Genomic DNA, 17,455 nt, shown 5'->3' with positions numbered 1-17,455 from the left:
ATCTTTATCCAGAGTGAAGGAACGATAAAGGAATACCAAGAAATCTGGTTGCAGCTCACCTTCCATTGAGGTTTGTGTGTGGCTGCAAAGGTGCAACCACACACAAACCCCAATGGAAAAAAACAGTCTCCAACGTAAATCCGCCTTTGTGCTGTCTGAATGCTTGCTTTCAGTTTAACTAACTTTCACTTTCAACAACACTGGGACAACATTGACAAATGTATGCGAGTTCAGATAAACCAGCTGTCTTTGGAAATGGGGTGACATGAGGGTTAGTTACAATACTCCTTCCTGGTCCTGTTGAAACCTTCTATAGGATCTTTACACATGATATCCTTCCTGCCTTGATGCATGTTCGCACAGAGCTTTTCTGTGGTAACAATCATGTTCCTCTGTAAGTGGACATAGCTGGCCAATGGAGTTTGGGTTTAGTTAGATTAGTAAAACCTGCCAAATCTAAAAGGCTTCCAGCCGCAGCCAGCACTGACTGCCAATACCTCTCATGTTTTTTTCACTTTCTCTGTCTCCCTCTCTCTCTCTCTCTCTCTCTCACACACACACACATACACACACACACACACACACACACACACACACACAAAAGCTGCAGTCTCAGGGCTAGTTAGTCTCCCTTAGTCTCTTTCCTCTGCCCTCTTCCTCTGTTGTCCGTCCTTCGTTTGAGTCAAATCCCCAGCCTCAGATTTGGGTTTCACGCGCATTCTCTCTGCTCTGGTTAAGCTACAGCTATAATCCCAATCTATCTCATCTTTTTTCCCCCTCTTTCTTTTCCTTGTTATTATAACGTTCCTTGTTTCATGAAGTCATTCTCCATTGCCATGCATCTATCATTGTGTAAAACATGATCATTCACCACTTGTCACTAAGGTGGGAGAATTTTTAATTACAAGTTGTGTCTGAGGCATCAGACCAAGGAGCGACACCTCTGCTGTGTGTCATACATAAATATGTCATGGTCAGAACAGCACACACACACAGACACACACACACACACACACGCATACACAGAGAGAGGAAAGAGAGTAAGAGAGACACATTGATACTAATGCTGTCATTTACTTGGAAGACCCAAAATTACCACCCTCGCTTACTAAGAAAGATAAAAAGATGACAAGTCCTTGTCAGAGGTCACAATTGCCTATATCTACCACTGTGGTGTGGCGTCTTTTTTTGTGTGCTTGGCTGTGTTTCTATGAATGTGTGTGTGTCTGTTTCTGTGAATGTGTGTGTGTGTGTGTGTGTGTGAGACAGATGAGGCAGCATTGGCCGAGCGCACGCCTCCACCCTCCTCCTGTGTGGGCGAGGGGGGGGAGGGGGGCGAGTGCGCGGAGCTGGCGCTGGCACAGACGTTGACGGCCGCTGCCCCTCTGCCTGCTCCCATTCCAGCCTTGGCCCTGGCCCCTAGCCTGACGCCGGCCGCCCAGCCCACCATCTCGCTGCTGTCCGACCCCAACACCGACGCCCTGAGCGCGGACTCGCTCACGCTGCTGCCCCCTGCCGACCCCCCGCGCCTCCGCAGCTTCAGCACGCAGGATGACGCGCCGCTTATGATGCCCACGGTGCCACTGCCCGACCCGTCCGAGGGGGATCCAGAGCCACAAACGGAGGAGGAGGAAGAGGAGGCCTCGGCGCAGGATGCGGCGGATGAGGATTCAGCCGAATCCGGTCAGCCGGAGCTGGAAGGGAGTCCAACCTTGGGCACGAATCCCGAGGAGTCCACTCCTCAGGCTCAAGGTGAGAGTTTAGAGACGATCCCCGAGGCCGAGGCCGACCAGGAGCAGAGCGAAGGCCCCGACCCTGAGTCAACAGAAGCAGAGACGACAGCAGACGGAGCCGGCGATGAGCCAGAGTAGCCGCACACTCAGCCGGGACCTTGGACCAGGACGGGCTGCGAGACCAGAGACCAAACGGACGAACCCCACACACACAGGTCTTCAATTACACGAGCAATCACACACACACACACACACACAAGTGCTGCTTCGGACTCCCCTCTGTTGCAGTGAAACATGTACACACATGCAATTAGAAGCTAGAAGCTCTGGTAACTCACCACAGCTCTGCTCTGTGAAAACACACACATTTCTTCAGAATGCATTTCAGCACTGAATGAATGAGTTGTTCAGGGTGAGGCATTAGTGTTTTTTGTCCCTTGCAAAGCACAGCAGTTTTCAGTTGTATCCAGTATGGTGCTGTGCATATGTTTTTGTGTGAGTGAGTGACAGTGAGAGAGCCTATTGCTTCATTTGGTTTTAGTATTCTTGGAAAGCACTCATTGTGTTTGTACATAGACGTTCTGTCAGAAAATTCACATATTGTTTGTCAAAGTGTGTGTGTTTGTGTGTGTGTGTGTATGTGTGTGTTTGTTATTTTGTGTTTGTGTGTGTGAGATTGTGAGAGAGTGAGTGTGAAAATAAGGGAGTGTGTCCATGCTTTTACAGTCTTAACACTGAAGAATGTACTCTGACCCAGGGGGTCTGACCAGCGGTGCTCTCAGGAGGGACGATGTCACCACCACACCCCCCCCAACCCATTCCCCAAACACACACACACACACACACACACACACACATACAGGTCTCTGCTCTGGCCCTGCCCCGATATCTCAGCAGCTCTTATGCTGGACACAGCTGTTCTAACTGCCCATTCATTCAGACGCTCACAGCCTCTTCACACCTCTCCAACACGGAACACACAGGGATTCCACAGGATTGACACATTAGTGCAGTTCATCATCACGTAGGTCTCCTACCAGACATGGGCTTACCCCTTTGCTTTTGCTGCAGCTAGTGAAACACCAATCTAGCGTAGTGTTTAGAATGCATTTTTTGTTTCCTTAGGGCACTGTGCTCTGTGTCTAATGGCATTTTTGTACTTGTTGAATTTGAGAAAAGCATATATGATTTCACCCCAGTGCAAAGCTGTCTGTCTCTCATCCTCTTTTAAATTGCTCACACTTTAAAAATGTATTAAAAAGTTTTGAAAAGGAAGAGGTTGAATTGCTAAAAATTATTCTGTGAGGCAAATTGAGAAGCCGTCCTATTGTATTTTAAATATGCCTAAACAAACATATACACATGCATATACACTTAACAGTTACATCTGAAGACACACTTACTGAAGAAAAAAAATCGTATGTGTAAAAGTCTTGTGCAGTGTCTTTAAATGTAAGTTATTTGAGGCATTAGACACACATTTGGAATACCCACTGCACAGCCAGCATTACCAAACCGGTTGCATCCTGTTTTTAGAAGCTTAAAGAGGTGTATATTTTCTTAGCAAAGGTGTATATCTGTCATACGCCTTAAGAAAAGATGATAAAGTGATGTGTAAAAAAAAAAAAACAAAAAAAAAAACCAGAATTATCTAAATGCTTGTGCTGGCCACATAACATGGAACACATTCTCCCTGTAAACGTCATGTTTACTTGCAATGATTTAAAGCCCCCCTCCCCTTTTGGGAGTACATATGACTTTGTGTGCATTCTGTCCTAGCTTGCTACAATGCCCCAGGGTAGTGTTACATACAGTACACACACAAAGTTTGTTTTTGTTTTTGAAGGGGGAAAAATGGACACAATTTTGAAGCAATACTGTTATTACCTGTGCTCATATACTGAACGACAGTCTCTCCATACTGTGGTTTACTGTACATATGTTTGTGAAGAAGAAACTAACCATTGACAGTATAATTTGTGGTTTTGAATGTTTGTATGCTGTATAAATGCCACCTGCTTTTAATCTGCTTCTGTAATGAACATACCGGCAGAAATTACTAAGAAATTGCAATAAATTATTCTACTTATTCCTGTGTCTGGCCTTGTCTCTGTTCACTTTTCTCATTAAATCTCTCTTAAAAACTCTGTTGGTAAAAAAAAAAAAAGGTGGATTTATGATTCAAAGCTTGTAGTGATTCACAGAATGTGTAATGCTTTTGTCTTGGGATTTCCCTATATCCCAAATGAGTCTGTTCATGAATCTTCATGCCACTTCATTCCTAGGAATCTTGCATGGAGTGTATTTGTGGAAGCTCTGAAAAATCTTGTTTATCCGTTAGTTGAGTGGTCTCTGGGGGACATCCTGTCTGCTTATCGGATTGGGAGTATGACATTTCCTAAAGGCCTGGCTCAGACAGCAGGCTGTGTTGATCTTAGAGACTGAACGCGGTGTGTTTTCAAAGGGGCTTACTGGTCAGTCCTCATGTGGAACTGAACACACTGTCCCTTCCTCACTGCTCATCCTTTGGCTCCCTTTTTCCCTGCTATAGAACTTCATCTCTCTCTCTCCCTTTTTCCCTGCTATAGAACTTCATCTCTCTCTCCCTTTTTCCCTGCTATAGAACTTCATCTCTCTCTCCCTTTTTCCCTGCTATAGAACTTCATCTCTCTCTCCCTTTTTCCCTGCTATATACCTTCATCTCTCTCTCTCCCTTTTTCCCTGCTATAGAACTTCATCTCTCTCTCTCCCTTTTTCCCTGCTATAGAACTTCATCTCTCTCTCCCTTTTTCCCTGCTATAGAACTTCATCTCTCTCCCTTTTTCCCTGCTATAGAACTTCATCTCTCTCTCCCTTTTTCCCTGCTATATACCTTCATCTCTCTCTCCCTTTTTCCCTGCTATAGAACTTCATCTCTCTCTCCCTTTTCCCCTGCTATAGAACTTCATCTCTCTCTCTCCCTTTTTCCCTGCTATAGAACTTCATCTCTCTCTCCCTTTTTCCCTGCTATAGAACTTCATCTCTCTCTCTCCCTTTTTCCCTGCTATAGAACTTCATCTCTCTCTCCCTTTTTCCCTGCTATATACCTTCATCTCTCTCTCTCTCTCTCTCTCTCTCTCTCTCTCTCAGCCACTCCAGACACATCTAAATGTTCTAAGTTCAGTCCTGTTAGCAATGCAAAAGTGAAAGTAGATCTCAAGTTACTACCATTCCATAGAGGCTGGCTTGTAAATGCTTTCCTCAGGCACTATTTGCATGAACTACCCCTCATCAGTTCTTCCTTGGAAACTGGACTGATTTACCTACAACAGCCTATTCTCCAGTCAAATGGTTTCCAGCTAAGCGTGTGCTAGGAAAGTGATGCTGTTTGAAGGGATCCACAATCAATGCCATTGTCTGAATTCCTGTCTGTCTCCACGTCATTGGACCGCTGTGTTTTTGCCCCATCTTCGGCAAGGCATGTTTGTACAGCATTTAAGCAACACATTGTAACCCTCAGACCTATCATTAGCCCACCTACCCCACTAGCATTAGCCCACGTACCTCACTAGCATTAGCCCATACCCCACTCCCCCTCACATCTACGGACAACTTCCCTCCCCTTCCCCTCTTTAGTCCATGGCCTTATAGCCTACTGCTATTATACTGCACATGGACTATGTCTGTCTACCTTGGGCCTTAGTGGCCCTCATTTATTTGCACTTGATATTCATTACCTATTTAGGAACTATTTCTATACTTTGTAAATATTGTCTCAACAGCAGTTCATCTACAATTTGTACTTTTCTAGTTAGATGTAAAACTGCATTTTGTTATGCTGGTGCAGTGCAAGTGTTGTGACAAAGTTTACTCTAATCTAAACATGTGATGCTCACAGGCCATTGCAAGAGCTTCACAGTGAAGAGAAATGAAACGGCAAAGAGCAAGTACTGAAAATAATTAAAGCACACATACAGTGAAACAAAGGTAGAAAGTGCAAATAATTAAAGCACAAATAAAGTGAAACAGATGATGGTAGAAGACACTACAACAGACTCTGTATTCTACATATCAAAATATGGGTGGAGGTTGAGTCATTCATTCAACATCCTTTGTACTTGCTAGCTGTGGTTAGGTAATATTGAGTAACTCATGCCTTTTGGTACAAACTTAACTCTTTCGCCTAATGACTATGGTACCCTTGAATCTCTTTGTCAGTGTATTGACAAGATTAACAACCCGATGTCTGAAGTAATTGTATTTGGTAAAAAGGAGGAAAGACTTAAGGTTGCCACTCTCATCCCTTGGCTTCCAGTAAGTCACAGAATTGACTTTAAAGCGCTTCTGCTTGTTTATAAATCACTAAATGGAACGGGACCAAATTACCTAGCAGACATGCTTCAGCAGTACACACCTTCAAGACCTCTCGAGTCTCAGGAGAAATACTTGTTAGTAAAACCTACTGTTAGAACTAAACATGGTGAAAACAAGGTTTAGTTGCTATGCAGTTCAGCTCTGGAACCAACTTTCAGATGAGATCAAAGTTGCCCCCACTGTAGCCAGTTTCAAATCTAGACTTAAGACCAAACTTTTCTCAGATGCTTTCTGCTAACTGATCACTTATTATGACCGCCGCGCAGCGAAGCGGCGGTCATATAGGTTTAGTCAGATTTTTTTTTTTTTTTTTTTTCTTTCTTTTTTGCATGTCCAAATTTCCGTCAAGGATTCCCGGGACACTGAAAGACCGGGGTACACAAAACTTGGTAGGCATGTAACCCCATATGGATAGCATGGAACCATCGTTTTTCGTTTTGATCTGTAGCCCCCCCACTGGACTGGACCCCCCGAAAGGAGGGTAGGGCAGACACAGTTTTCTGTGAATATCTCGAGAACCGTAGGGTTTAGGAGGACCATTTTTTTTTGTATGTTGATCTCAAAGGGCCATGTCAACCCATTCCATAACCACTCATTTCATGTATAGCGCCACCTAGTTAAACACAAAAAAGATAAAATGAGGTGTTGTCATCGCAGGTATCTGTGACCTAACATAGTCAAAACTGCACGAAATTGGAAGTGTAGGATAATTATGACACCCTCTGAATGCACGCCAAGTTTCGTGGAATTCTGTTCATGGGGGGCCACACAATAAATTAATTTATGTTACTATACACCAACTGGCCTGTAGGTGGCCGGAGACAGTTTTCTGTGAATATCTCGAGAACCGTAGGGCCTAGGAGGTCCACCTTTTTTTCGTATGTTGGTCTTAAGGGGGCATGTCAACCTATCCCATTACCACTTATTTCATGTATAGCGCCACCTAGTTAAAAATTAAAAAGCAAAAGATTAGGTGTTTTTATCAATATCTCTGGCTGACATGGTCAAAACTGCACGAAATTGAAAGTGTAGGATCATTATGACACCCTCCAAATGCATGCCAAGTTTTGTGAACTTTCGTTCATGGGGGGCCTTACAATAAAATAATTTATGTGTACATTTAGTGACCTACACCAACAAGGATTCCCGGGACACTGAAAGACCGGTGTACACGAAACTTGGTGGGCATGTAACCCCACATGGATAGCATGGAACCATCATTTTTCGTTTTGATCTGTAGCCCCCCCGATGGACTGGACCCCCCGAAAGGAGGGTAGGGCAGACACAGTTTTCTGTGAATATCTTGAGAACTGTAGGGCCTAGGATGACCAATTTTTTCCGAATGTTTGCCTTCAGGGGTCATGTTAACCCATTCCATATGCACACATGTGCATAAACAGATACACACACACACACATACATTCACAGTAATCATACGTATGACACATACTCACGCAGTAGACATATGTACGCATGCATGCATATGCACAAACACAGGCACATACTGTACGCAGGCACACACACAAGCACGCACACACACACACACACACACACACACACACACACACACACACACACACCCACACACATAAACATAAACATGTAACACACACATGCACACAATTCAAGAATTTCTCAAAATTATGAACAGGCAAGATGGTGGTGGGGTTGTATAAAATGAATTTTACATGTGAAATCTATGAACTAATCATGTTTTGGTACTTGTTGTCTAGAAGATACCAGTGAGAATTGAGTGTGGATAATGCAATTTAGTGCGACAGTTAGAATCATATAGGCCTTTCAGCGTGATTTATTTATGTGGAAAAAATGTGCTGGACTGGGCGGCGGTCATATTTTGTACCGTTCTGCGGTACATCTAGTTTTTTACATTTCTAAATCTGGGAAAGTCTTTCAGCTAACATTTTAGTAGTTTCTATGATGTTTTAATTAATGCTTTTTAAACACTTTTAAATTATTGCCCTTTTATGCTTTTATGTACTATCGCCTTGTGTGTTTTATGTTTTCTTCTTCTTATTATTATTATTATTTTATTATTATTCTTTACTTTTGCCCTTCTAAGCTTTTATCAGCTGTTTGCTTTTGTTTATGTAAAGCACATTGAATGACCTCTGTGTACTGTATGAAATGTGCTATATAAATAAAGTTGACTTGACTTGACTTGACAAACAGTGTAGTCCCATGTGAGAGCTCTTGCTATTGAAGTTGAAGGCTCTCTGGTGTCCATGATCCCAGTCCAGCCACAGCTTTGTGTGATCTCAAAGCTCTGTGGAAGCTTCCGTATGAATTGATTTCACAACTGATAATAAACTTGTTTTTGCTTGTTTTTCAGTCATAGTTGTTCCAGGAAATTTAAACAATGATTGAACATTAGTTTCTGATTGATGAAAGACTTATCAATTCAGTTTTTATTTTCAAAATGATTACATTATGTTTGTCAATTAATGTTATGTTTGTCAATTAACTACCATTGTAAATCACAAATGTGTATATTTATATACAAAAAAAAATTTTGACTGAAATTTCCATGATTTAGTCACACAAAGTCTGGTAAATGGGTGAATAATGACCTTATTGCCTCCTAGTTCAAATGAAACAATGATAAGGCGGAGGGAATAAGAAATAAAGAAAAGAAGGAAGGACATGAACAGCTAATTTCACATGAAACGCACTGTGAGGGAAGTATTGTATCACATGGAGCTTTTCCCTTGATCCATTCAACTGCTGCCTGTGGTGTTAGTCAACACTAAGAATGTGTCTGGCCCCTTGTTTCCCAGCAAAGTCATGATGAGATGTGTCATGATGAGGAAGGGGCTGATCGTGTGTAATCCTCAAGCACTGATGTTATCTGTTTGAACTCTCTGGGGCTATAGGTGCAGTCTTTTGTCCCATTAGGCTATGTGTGTATTGTCACAGAGAGGAAAGGGTTAGTAACATGGGGCTGAAACAGAAACATTGAAGTCAACCTTCTGTCTGTTTGTCATTCTTACTCTCTCTGTCTCACACACACACTCATATCCACTCAATGTTTGACTTTTATGTTTTTCTCTTTTCTCACTCCCCCCGTCCTCGCAACTTTTTTCACCACCACCTCCACCTTTACAGACAATGTGTTAAGACATCACTTCCTGTTAGATCATTCTCATGTTATTATCAACTGAGCAGTTTTACTAAAAAGCAACTAGTTATGGGGACGCTGGTAGGTCGGGGGAGCTTTATCAGAAAGACACCCTCCCCCTCTGTGCTGGTAGAGTGGAACATGTGCTTCTAGGTGCAGCTGAACACAGGCTGACATGCCAGCCCACTGTTTCTCGGTGTCGACCACAAGGGACCTTCTGCATTGATGTGGAGTGACAAGAAGTGTTGTCATAGTAACCGTGAGGCAGACAGCCTCATAGAGCAGCTTCTTGGAATTCAGAGTTGTGGCTTCAGAGGTAGTAGTGAGCTGAAAAGCACTCAAACACACACACACACACACACACACACACACACACACACACACATAGACCAACTTTTACTTACCTCAAGTGTCTGAAGTTCTGGATGGGTTGACTTAAGAGTAGAGCACTCATTCATGAGTTAACCAGTATTTCTCATGCTGAGGCACATGCCACAGACAGCAGAAATATAGGAAGTAGTATTTATTGTTGTAATTATTGTTACCTCCTCTGCATTATAGCTTGAATGTTATTCATTTTTGTAAGCCGCTTTGGGTAAAAGCATCTGCTAAATTAATAAATATAAATGTAATAGAAATGTAAGTGATTCATTTTAAATGGAAATTAGTTGTGTGCAAGTTAAATTAATTAGTCAGTTGAAGTCAATAATTGAACTAATTCATCTTTTATTTAAACATTCTTATTTTAATTGTCTTTGGAAGTGTTATTGATTTTGTTCATTATTTATTTGTGATTTGTGATGTTGTGTAAAGCTACCTGTGAACGGCATTTTTGTTTCTGTGGTTTGTTTTTCCAGAAATAACGGAAAAGTCCTATACACTCTGCTCCATATGCATATTGATTAATTTAATAATGTTTTGGCCATAAGGCCTTCTTCAGATCCACAGATTCTGTGTTTTTAAGTGTATTTATATTAATCAGTTTTCCTTGACATGACTTGACTTGAGACCTTCAGGGAGAAGCTCCCCGTTTTACAAGATAACATTTAGTTAAAGCCTGTACTACCTAAGGTTACTTGACAACCTATTAAGGGATTAGATGCCTCTTGTGAACAGAGCTAGAGCTACTTGTGTCGGTGTGTGTGTCGGTGTGTCAGTGTGTTGGTGTCTGTCTGTGTTTGCACACATGAAGAGGACTGATTCAGTAGAGATTAGGACTTTTCAGGGAAACACAACTGTCTCTTCCTGGAAGTGACTGTTTTGATGGGCACTAGTAACCACCAAGTAAGCCCAACAAGGAAGCCCTTGACCACAGCATGTACAGAAGATTAGCTATCATCTCTTGAACCCTAGTGATCTGCCAGAAGCTTTTCAAAAGGGAGAAGCATCACCTGCCCATTTGTAGTATCTGAGGAAAGCTGAAGTGCTCTTTGTACTGCACTTTGATTTATTTCTCTTATTGGCTGAACAAATACGAGCTATTATTTAGCAGTGATTTTGATCTGATAAGGTTTCGTTTTTTTAAGTCACATGGGCCTTATCAGTGCATTTACAGCCCTTTACCCCATTTCTTGCTTTCGTTTTTATTTTGACACATGATCATAACTGAATTCCCTGGAATCCTTCTGGAATACTCCAGTCAGGGGCTGGCCAATTGGATAATCTTTTCTTTCATTTTATGTCACTCAGATTTGCAAGTAATGAACTCAACCTCAAGTGACGTGTGTGTGTCTGTCTGGACCAAATACAGTCCTGTAGTCATTCAAATGTGTAAGGGGAAACTGTCAATACCCAGACACACACAAAACTCCCCATACTTCCCCATTCAGAGTAATCACAAGTCTTTGATCTGAAGTTTACTTGAACTGGTGTGGCGAACATAAAGGCCTTTCACTCTTACTCACTTTCTGAGTATCAGGCTGTTCTGATCTCGTTTTATTGGTAGCATGGATGACTCAAGTTAGCAACAATCTGTCTATATGGCTCCTCCTCTCCCTCACACCGAGTTATTGCAACCTCATTCATTTCTTGTAAATGTGTGTCTGGGCGCACAGCGATTACTGTCACCATAGCTCCACCTATCCACCACTTATCCTACACGTATGAATCACAATAGTAATCACACACATCACACTCACAGAGACAGTCACAGGTAGTCAAGCCAAGCAGGTAAAGAGTCAATGACAGGAAATTTCCCATGTGATGACACTATATATCACTATGCAATCTCACCATGCCAATCATATTCTAGAACTATGTCCCGATTTGATCCTACTCTATGTGTTCAGACATATAAAGGCATGTGGTAAGATAACTGCCTACTTACTACTAATTTGAGTTTGAATTTGAAGATGGATGTTGTTTAGTAGAGAATATTTTGTAACCAGTGAGTTTTTCTTTTTAACATTTATAACCTACCCAATTCTGCACTCAGATTTGTCTTAATAGCCCAACTCTGCGAATATCAGAACAATTCCTCGACCCCACCCACCCACCCAAAAAAATCAGAATACCTCCATCCCAGAAGGTCAAAAACAGCTAAAAAGGACCAGTAGAAGAATGTTGTAAAACTTTGATAATCATATTTATTTTCCAAATATCTAGAAATACTCACTCCTGCATAGCAGGCAAATAATTTCAAAAGGAGTACCCTCCTTGAATAGTGTAAACATTGACAGGTTGTGTAAACATTCCATACACAATTTTCTTGTGCTGGTCCCAAATATGTGCTACAAAAATAATAACAACTCCTCTTTGGCCAGCAGAGCATGGCTAGTCCCTCCATGTTGCTCAGCAAGCTTAATGCATTCAGTATGATCTTCAGAGTCGATAGGGAAATGAGTGTAAGAAGTCTTTGAGGATGGGATTGACAGGAATACTGTCTATGTCCGGCTGCTCCCCACATGCCTCTACTATTGTCCGGCGGCACAGCTCCTGCAAAGACTGTACCTGTACTTTCCTGCATGGGCGGGTCAGGCTCTTCTTGGGCGAGGTTATGTAGTATTCCAACAGTTTGAACAGCGAATCGAAAGACTCCTTGCTCCCGGACAGGCTGAAGCGTGCGGCCTGGTAGTTGATCCGGATGCTGATGGGCCCCGCAGACGCCCGGTAGCTCAGCGTGAAAAAGACGTCCTTCTGGCGGCTGTCACGGATGAGGAAGGTCCCCAGGGGTTTGCTCTTCAGCTTGTGGTGGGCTTCCTCCACGGTCATCGGTCCCCAGTAGAAGCCACTGTTCTCTAACATAGAGGTGGTCTGTGTAATGGTTTTAAAGTCCTGCTCGCTCTTGAACGGGCGGAAGTGTGTCTGTCCGTCCCGCCTGGTGGTCTGCTGGCAGGACCGGGGCCGGTGAGCCAGGGAGTCAGCCACTGAGGGCTCAATTCTTACTCTGCATTCAGCTGGGCCTGTGTTACCTTCCAGTGGACTGTGTGCTACCATCCTACATGGAAGACCAGCCTGTGTGGTCTCCCATAGTCTTTTGTTAACGTCTTCCAGGTGAGTCTCACTAATCTGCAAAACAAAAGGCTAGACATTAGATTAAAATGCTACAATCCTTGTCAAATAAATTAAATGTCCAGAGGGTCACCGCTATCCACAACTTGTTGCGTGTTGTAGCCTAAGCGACGGAAAGCCACCGCCAACGTAGGCTAATAAACACTAACACAGCCTAACTGATAGCCTATTACAGCGCTGAAATATTAAACGGACTTAATAGATACTATTGAACAGTTCAATTAATTGGCAAATACCAAACCTATTACAAACAGAAAATAGCTTTCCACAACCAACTTGGGCATACAATCCCACAAACAGAACTGACCGGCCAACGGAGAAATCGCTGGCCAGCCTGCTCGGTCTGTGAACATAACCCCCCCATCCCATATCGCAATCTCTCTATGACACTTTTCGGACCGTTCCATCAGTATAAATAAGACTGAATTTCAATAAAATCATGGCGGAACATAAAAAGTAACGACGTGAATAACATGATCGTATTGATTGACAATGATCGTATTGCTTATAGTGTCAAAACTACGTTAACCTTACCGTAGATGTATCTGTGCGGAGAGAGGCTTCCAAAATCTAAGCTTTCTTCCCACGACGGGAAACAGTGAATTATCATTTGTATAACTCCAAATACGATGTGATACTATTCCCACAGTCATTAGTTAGCCTTATTCCACTGGGCATACATGTTCCACAGTTATATCCAGTTCGTACCAAGCCAAACAGTTTACTGTACAACTCGCAACCTCTCTATGCTTTATAGGCTACACAAAGTTTCATTAGGCTAAGCCCCGCCCCGTAGCAATTCCTGGAAGAGCCTCAAGTTCATAGAACAGCATTTCACTAGGCTCCTGCCATTTCTTGTAGGCTCTACGCTCCTCACAAACGGGTTTCACTTCCATTGAACAGATACATTTCCAATAGGGCGATTCATTTAAGGTCGATGCCTTCCGTGGGCTTGTATTATGATTTCAAGATTTTATATTCAGTTTTCAAGGCTTTCATGTCATGGATTCCTTTCTCACAACCATCAAATTACAATTGGTCAAGTTAAAACAAAGTAAAATGGCCATGGACCATTGGCATATCGTAAAACATGATGATTTGTACATACTACATACAACATAGCCTACATACGAATATGCAGGGCATAGCCTAAGCCTGCACGTGAATATTTTCAAGTTGTTCTGCCCCCTGTTGAACATAGCTTCCCCCGACCACATTCATGTTCTGCAGTGACTGATGAAATGTATAGGCCTGTTTCACACTTGCCTGTCACCTATTGGCATTTCATTATTTTCATTTGGCCTATTAAAATGGAATGTCTTTCGATCTGCAATGTCAAAGCAACGTAGATATAACAACCCATTACATAATTTGGAGTGATAGATTAGGCCTACTTGATCATTTGTGTGTGGACAAACATGATGAGAATGTTCATAATGTGCTATGCTGAGATAAATAGGCCTATACATATTGCTGCTTTGGGATCTAGCACATAGCATGCATGCAGCAAGCATTCAAATTTCGTAGCATACTAATCTCTAACAGGAAAATGCTGTAACCTATTTTGCAGTAGAATACAAATGTAACAATAGATAGCCAAATTGATATGTAGAGCACTTGATGGTAGGTTGTGGTGCAAGTGCAAGGCTTGCTGTGGATGCTAACCGAGCTAAATGAAACTTCAGACAGACTATTCATCCCGAGTTTCAGTTCTGGAAAAGTGAGAGACAGCTGGTCGGTCCAGGTGCATTAATTCCAGCCATGCAAACTGGTATAATAATAATAATGACCAGCCTATGTATGTTTCCATATTATCTGCGCACTTTTATGAAAAAACAGTTGGTCATCGACGTCTGCAAGGATAAGCGCAGGGTCCCATCATTGCAATGATAGAATGAGGTTAGGCCATTTCACCTGGATGATCATTCAGAAACTGAAAGATCCTCAGTAGGTCAGATAGTAGCCTACGGTTCATATAGAAACGTCTGTACAGAGAAAGCTCTTTCATTTAGGACTTCTCCTAAATAGAGGGAGAGCAGCTTCACAGAAGAGAACTTCTGACGGCAAATTTGAGGAAAAGTTGGTAAACCACCTTTCATACCTAATTTGAGGGTGCTGATTCTGAATATTTTGTTTACCAAGCTCAATTCTGAGTTCTAAGCCGCATAATCAGCATTTTAACATAAAATAGTGATTTTTTTTGCTTATTTTTCCCTAAATTGGGTTGATTTCAAAAGTAATCACTAAAACCAAATAAAAGTGTTCTCTAAATACATGTTTGAGCATTAAAGAACCCATACTATAGTTTATTAATGTAGCCTATTTAATGGGAACATGATTACAGTTAACATGTAATAAACTCCGAAATTCTAATCAAAACACAACCATATTTTTACTGCTAACATAGTGAGTCACTCATGTGGTGTTTAATGCATTTCATCACAATAACAAGTTGCACAGATAACCTTCAACTCAGAATATATCCTACAGTACATATGAACCTAGATAGCGAAAACACCACCACCACCACCATAGAAAACAGAGTGGCTCTGGCATAGTGTTGTCACGATACCAAAATTATGACTTTGATACAATACCTGCTATAAATATCTTGATACTCGATACTGAAACGATATCCAAATCCAAAATATCTGGAAAAGAAAGGATGCAGGCCTCCAAGTGTATTGAGTCATTTGTGTTGAATTTGGTGGTCAATTCTGGGTTTTAAACTTTCAAAACTTCCTACTTAATTCTTTTTTGTATTCAGTAAAATAGTGGTTTGTCTGTGATTAAGTCCTTTATTGTTTGTTATAGCTCATTTATATTGTGTGGTGTTTTGGCAATAAATTACCATTAAATAGCCAAAGCTAGATCAAGGTCAGTGTTCAAATTACTGCATGCAAATCACTTAATGCTATGCAGAAGATCCTAATCTTAAGGCCATCTGATGTAGGCTACCCTAGGCCTTCCCGTGTTTCTGGGATTTCTTTGACAGTTGCAAAGGGAAATAAGTGAAGATAGTCTTTGCTCCCAGTGTATTAATAAATATGTTTCAACCACTCAGGTCTTAATCAGATAGGCCTACACCATTATCTGTTGCAATAGCTGTGTGCATTTCTACATTAGGTCTATTTATTTGATAGTTAACATAATTTGCTACCACATAACAAATACCAAATAACAATACAAAAGTTTCTTACAAACTTTCCTGCATACTTCTTAAATGTGCTGCAGTCAGATGGGTGTCCTAAAGACATAGCTAGATCTTGAGCATCTATTACCAGTGTTGAATTAGCAGTTTTTGCAGTTATCACTACTGTACATTCCACATTGCTAGACAGCACTTGAGTGAGGATAGACTTATTTCCACTTCACAAATAACCATCGCTATCTGCAATAGCTACAGTACAGGGACATTAATCAGTTCTGAGGATTTGTCCTATCCACTTCCCTTTCAGCATCATATGCAGTGATGATGCACTGGAGAATGTTTCTTTTTGCAATTCCTATGATATCTGATGGCAAAACCAAAAAGTATGTGATGTTATGCTAATTAGCAAGCTTAAAATTCAAAATTGAGCTTGGTAAACAAAATATTTGAATTCAGCACACTCAAATTGTGTGAAATAGCCCCTTTACCGACTTTTCCTCAAACTTGCCAACAGGACTTTTGTTAACGTTTGTTAGCTACAGTATCTGCTCTCCGTAGGCTGTATCTGTAGGTCTTACAGTTTTTGGACAGGACGAAGGGTGTGTGTGTGTGTGTGGTGGTGGTGGTGGCAGTAGCCTACTTGTTGCCTATCTCAAAAGCACGACTGTAAAACAGAAATGAGAATTACTCATTTAAGGGAAACGTACACTGGTGGCACTTATCCTAGATGTCAAAATAAGCTATTATTACACAAGCTAGACTGACATGTGATTTTGAATATGCATGAGTTACTGAAAGTAAAAAACTAACTGTTGTTATAGTGACATGACAGACGAAAATCAAGCTTTGTCGACTACAGCGCATAGCCTGACGCAAGATTAGCCTAGATGCATGGCTGGGCTATGTTAAAGACACCTAAGCTTTAATAAAATCACAAACACAATCTGTGTTCAAGGTGTTCACGCATCTGATGTGGACACTACTTTGGCAATAGCCTCAGCGTGACTCACCTTGGATGAGAAGATTTGACTTAGCTGAAGAAGACACAGAAAGGGGACGGGGATAAAGGAACCACTTCAAACCGAAAAGTGAAAACATAATTACACCTCGGTATCGTTAAGAATACGACTTCATTTCTACTCTAGATTGGCAGATAGGCATAGCCTACACGCAATTACACGGCGACGTTCTTCAGAACAGGATGATTTCAAGGAAAGCGAAAGTGAAAGCAAAGCCAAGCTCTGTTTACGCAATCGCAGTGGCAAGTCTGTAGTGTGTGAGTTTATGTATAGCCTATATATCTATATATATATCTTCATATATATATCCCTTACAAAAAAATAACTGCATTAGCCTACTTCAGGTGTCAAAATTGCAGTTTTTGGAGGAAATAGTTCTTATTAGAATAGATTCAACTTTATTTTCATTGCAGAGTTCAAGAGACAACAAAATGCAGTTATGCAGAAATGCAGTATTTTGCACACAAAACTGCATAGTACCATACTTTACTGCAGAAATGCCGTATTTTGGACATGCAAATATACTGTACTGCACTGTAGGCTACTGTAGTAG

General features: G+C 41.6%; 2 protein-coding genes across 5 annotated transcripts in view; one reads left to right on the top strand and one right to left on the bottom strand.

Moving 5' to 3' along the window:
• clec16a (C-type lectin domain containing 16A) overlaps positions 1-3,822 on the top strand; it is an 89,944-nt gene extending 86,122 nt beyond the window's left edge. For 2 of the 3 annotated variants that reach the window (XM_076266148.1, XM_076266147.1), the window contains exon 23: positions 1,270-3,822. In XM_076266148.1, the coding sequence (XP_076122263.1) occupies positions 1,270-1,871 (602 nt within the window). In that variant the 3' untranslated portion in view covers positions 1,872-3,822. The remainder of the gene's footprint in view (positions 1-1,269) is intronic. The other variant, XM_076266149.1, reaches the window with a different exon arrangement.
• A 7,962-nt stretch (positions 3,823-11,784) lies between these two features.
• socs1a (suppressor of cytokine signaling 1a) lies at positions 11,785-17,074 on the bottom strand. 2 transcript variants are annotated; one of them, XM_076266152.1, is made up of 2 exons: positions 16,894-17,074; positions 11,785-12,729 (listed from the first exon to the last, which is right to left on the bottom strand). In XM_076266152.1, exon 2 carries the CDS (start codon positions 12,655-12,657, stop codon positions 12,043-12,045), a length of 615 nt encoding a protein of 204 aa, XP_076122267.1. In that variant the 5' UTR covers positions 12,658-12,729; positions 16,894-17,074; the 3' UTR covers positions 11,785-12,042. The 2 variants fall into 2 exon arrangements, with proteins under 2 accessions (XP_076122267.1, XP_076122266.1); XM_076266151.1 differs by lacking the exon at positions 16,894-17,074 and adding an exon at positions 13,267-13,682.
• Between the last annotated feature and the right edge of the window lie 381 nt (positions 17,075-17,455).

This window comes from Alosa pseudoharengus, unplaced genomic scaffold, assembly GCF_046254945.1.
Source record: "Alosa pseudoharengus isolate Yale_2024_CS ecotype anadromous, Long Island Sound unplaced genomic scaffold, YU_APseudo_1.1 YU_APseudo_1.1_scf_4, whole genome shotgun sequence".
NCBI lineage: Eukaryota > Metazoa > Chordata > Actinopteri > Clupeiformes > Clupeidae > Alosa > Alosa pseudoharengus.
This window is presented reverse-complemented; position numbering and strand designations above follow the sequence as displayed.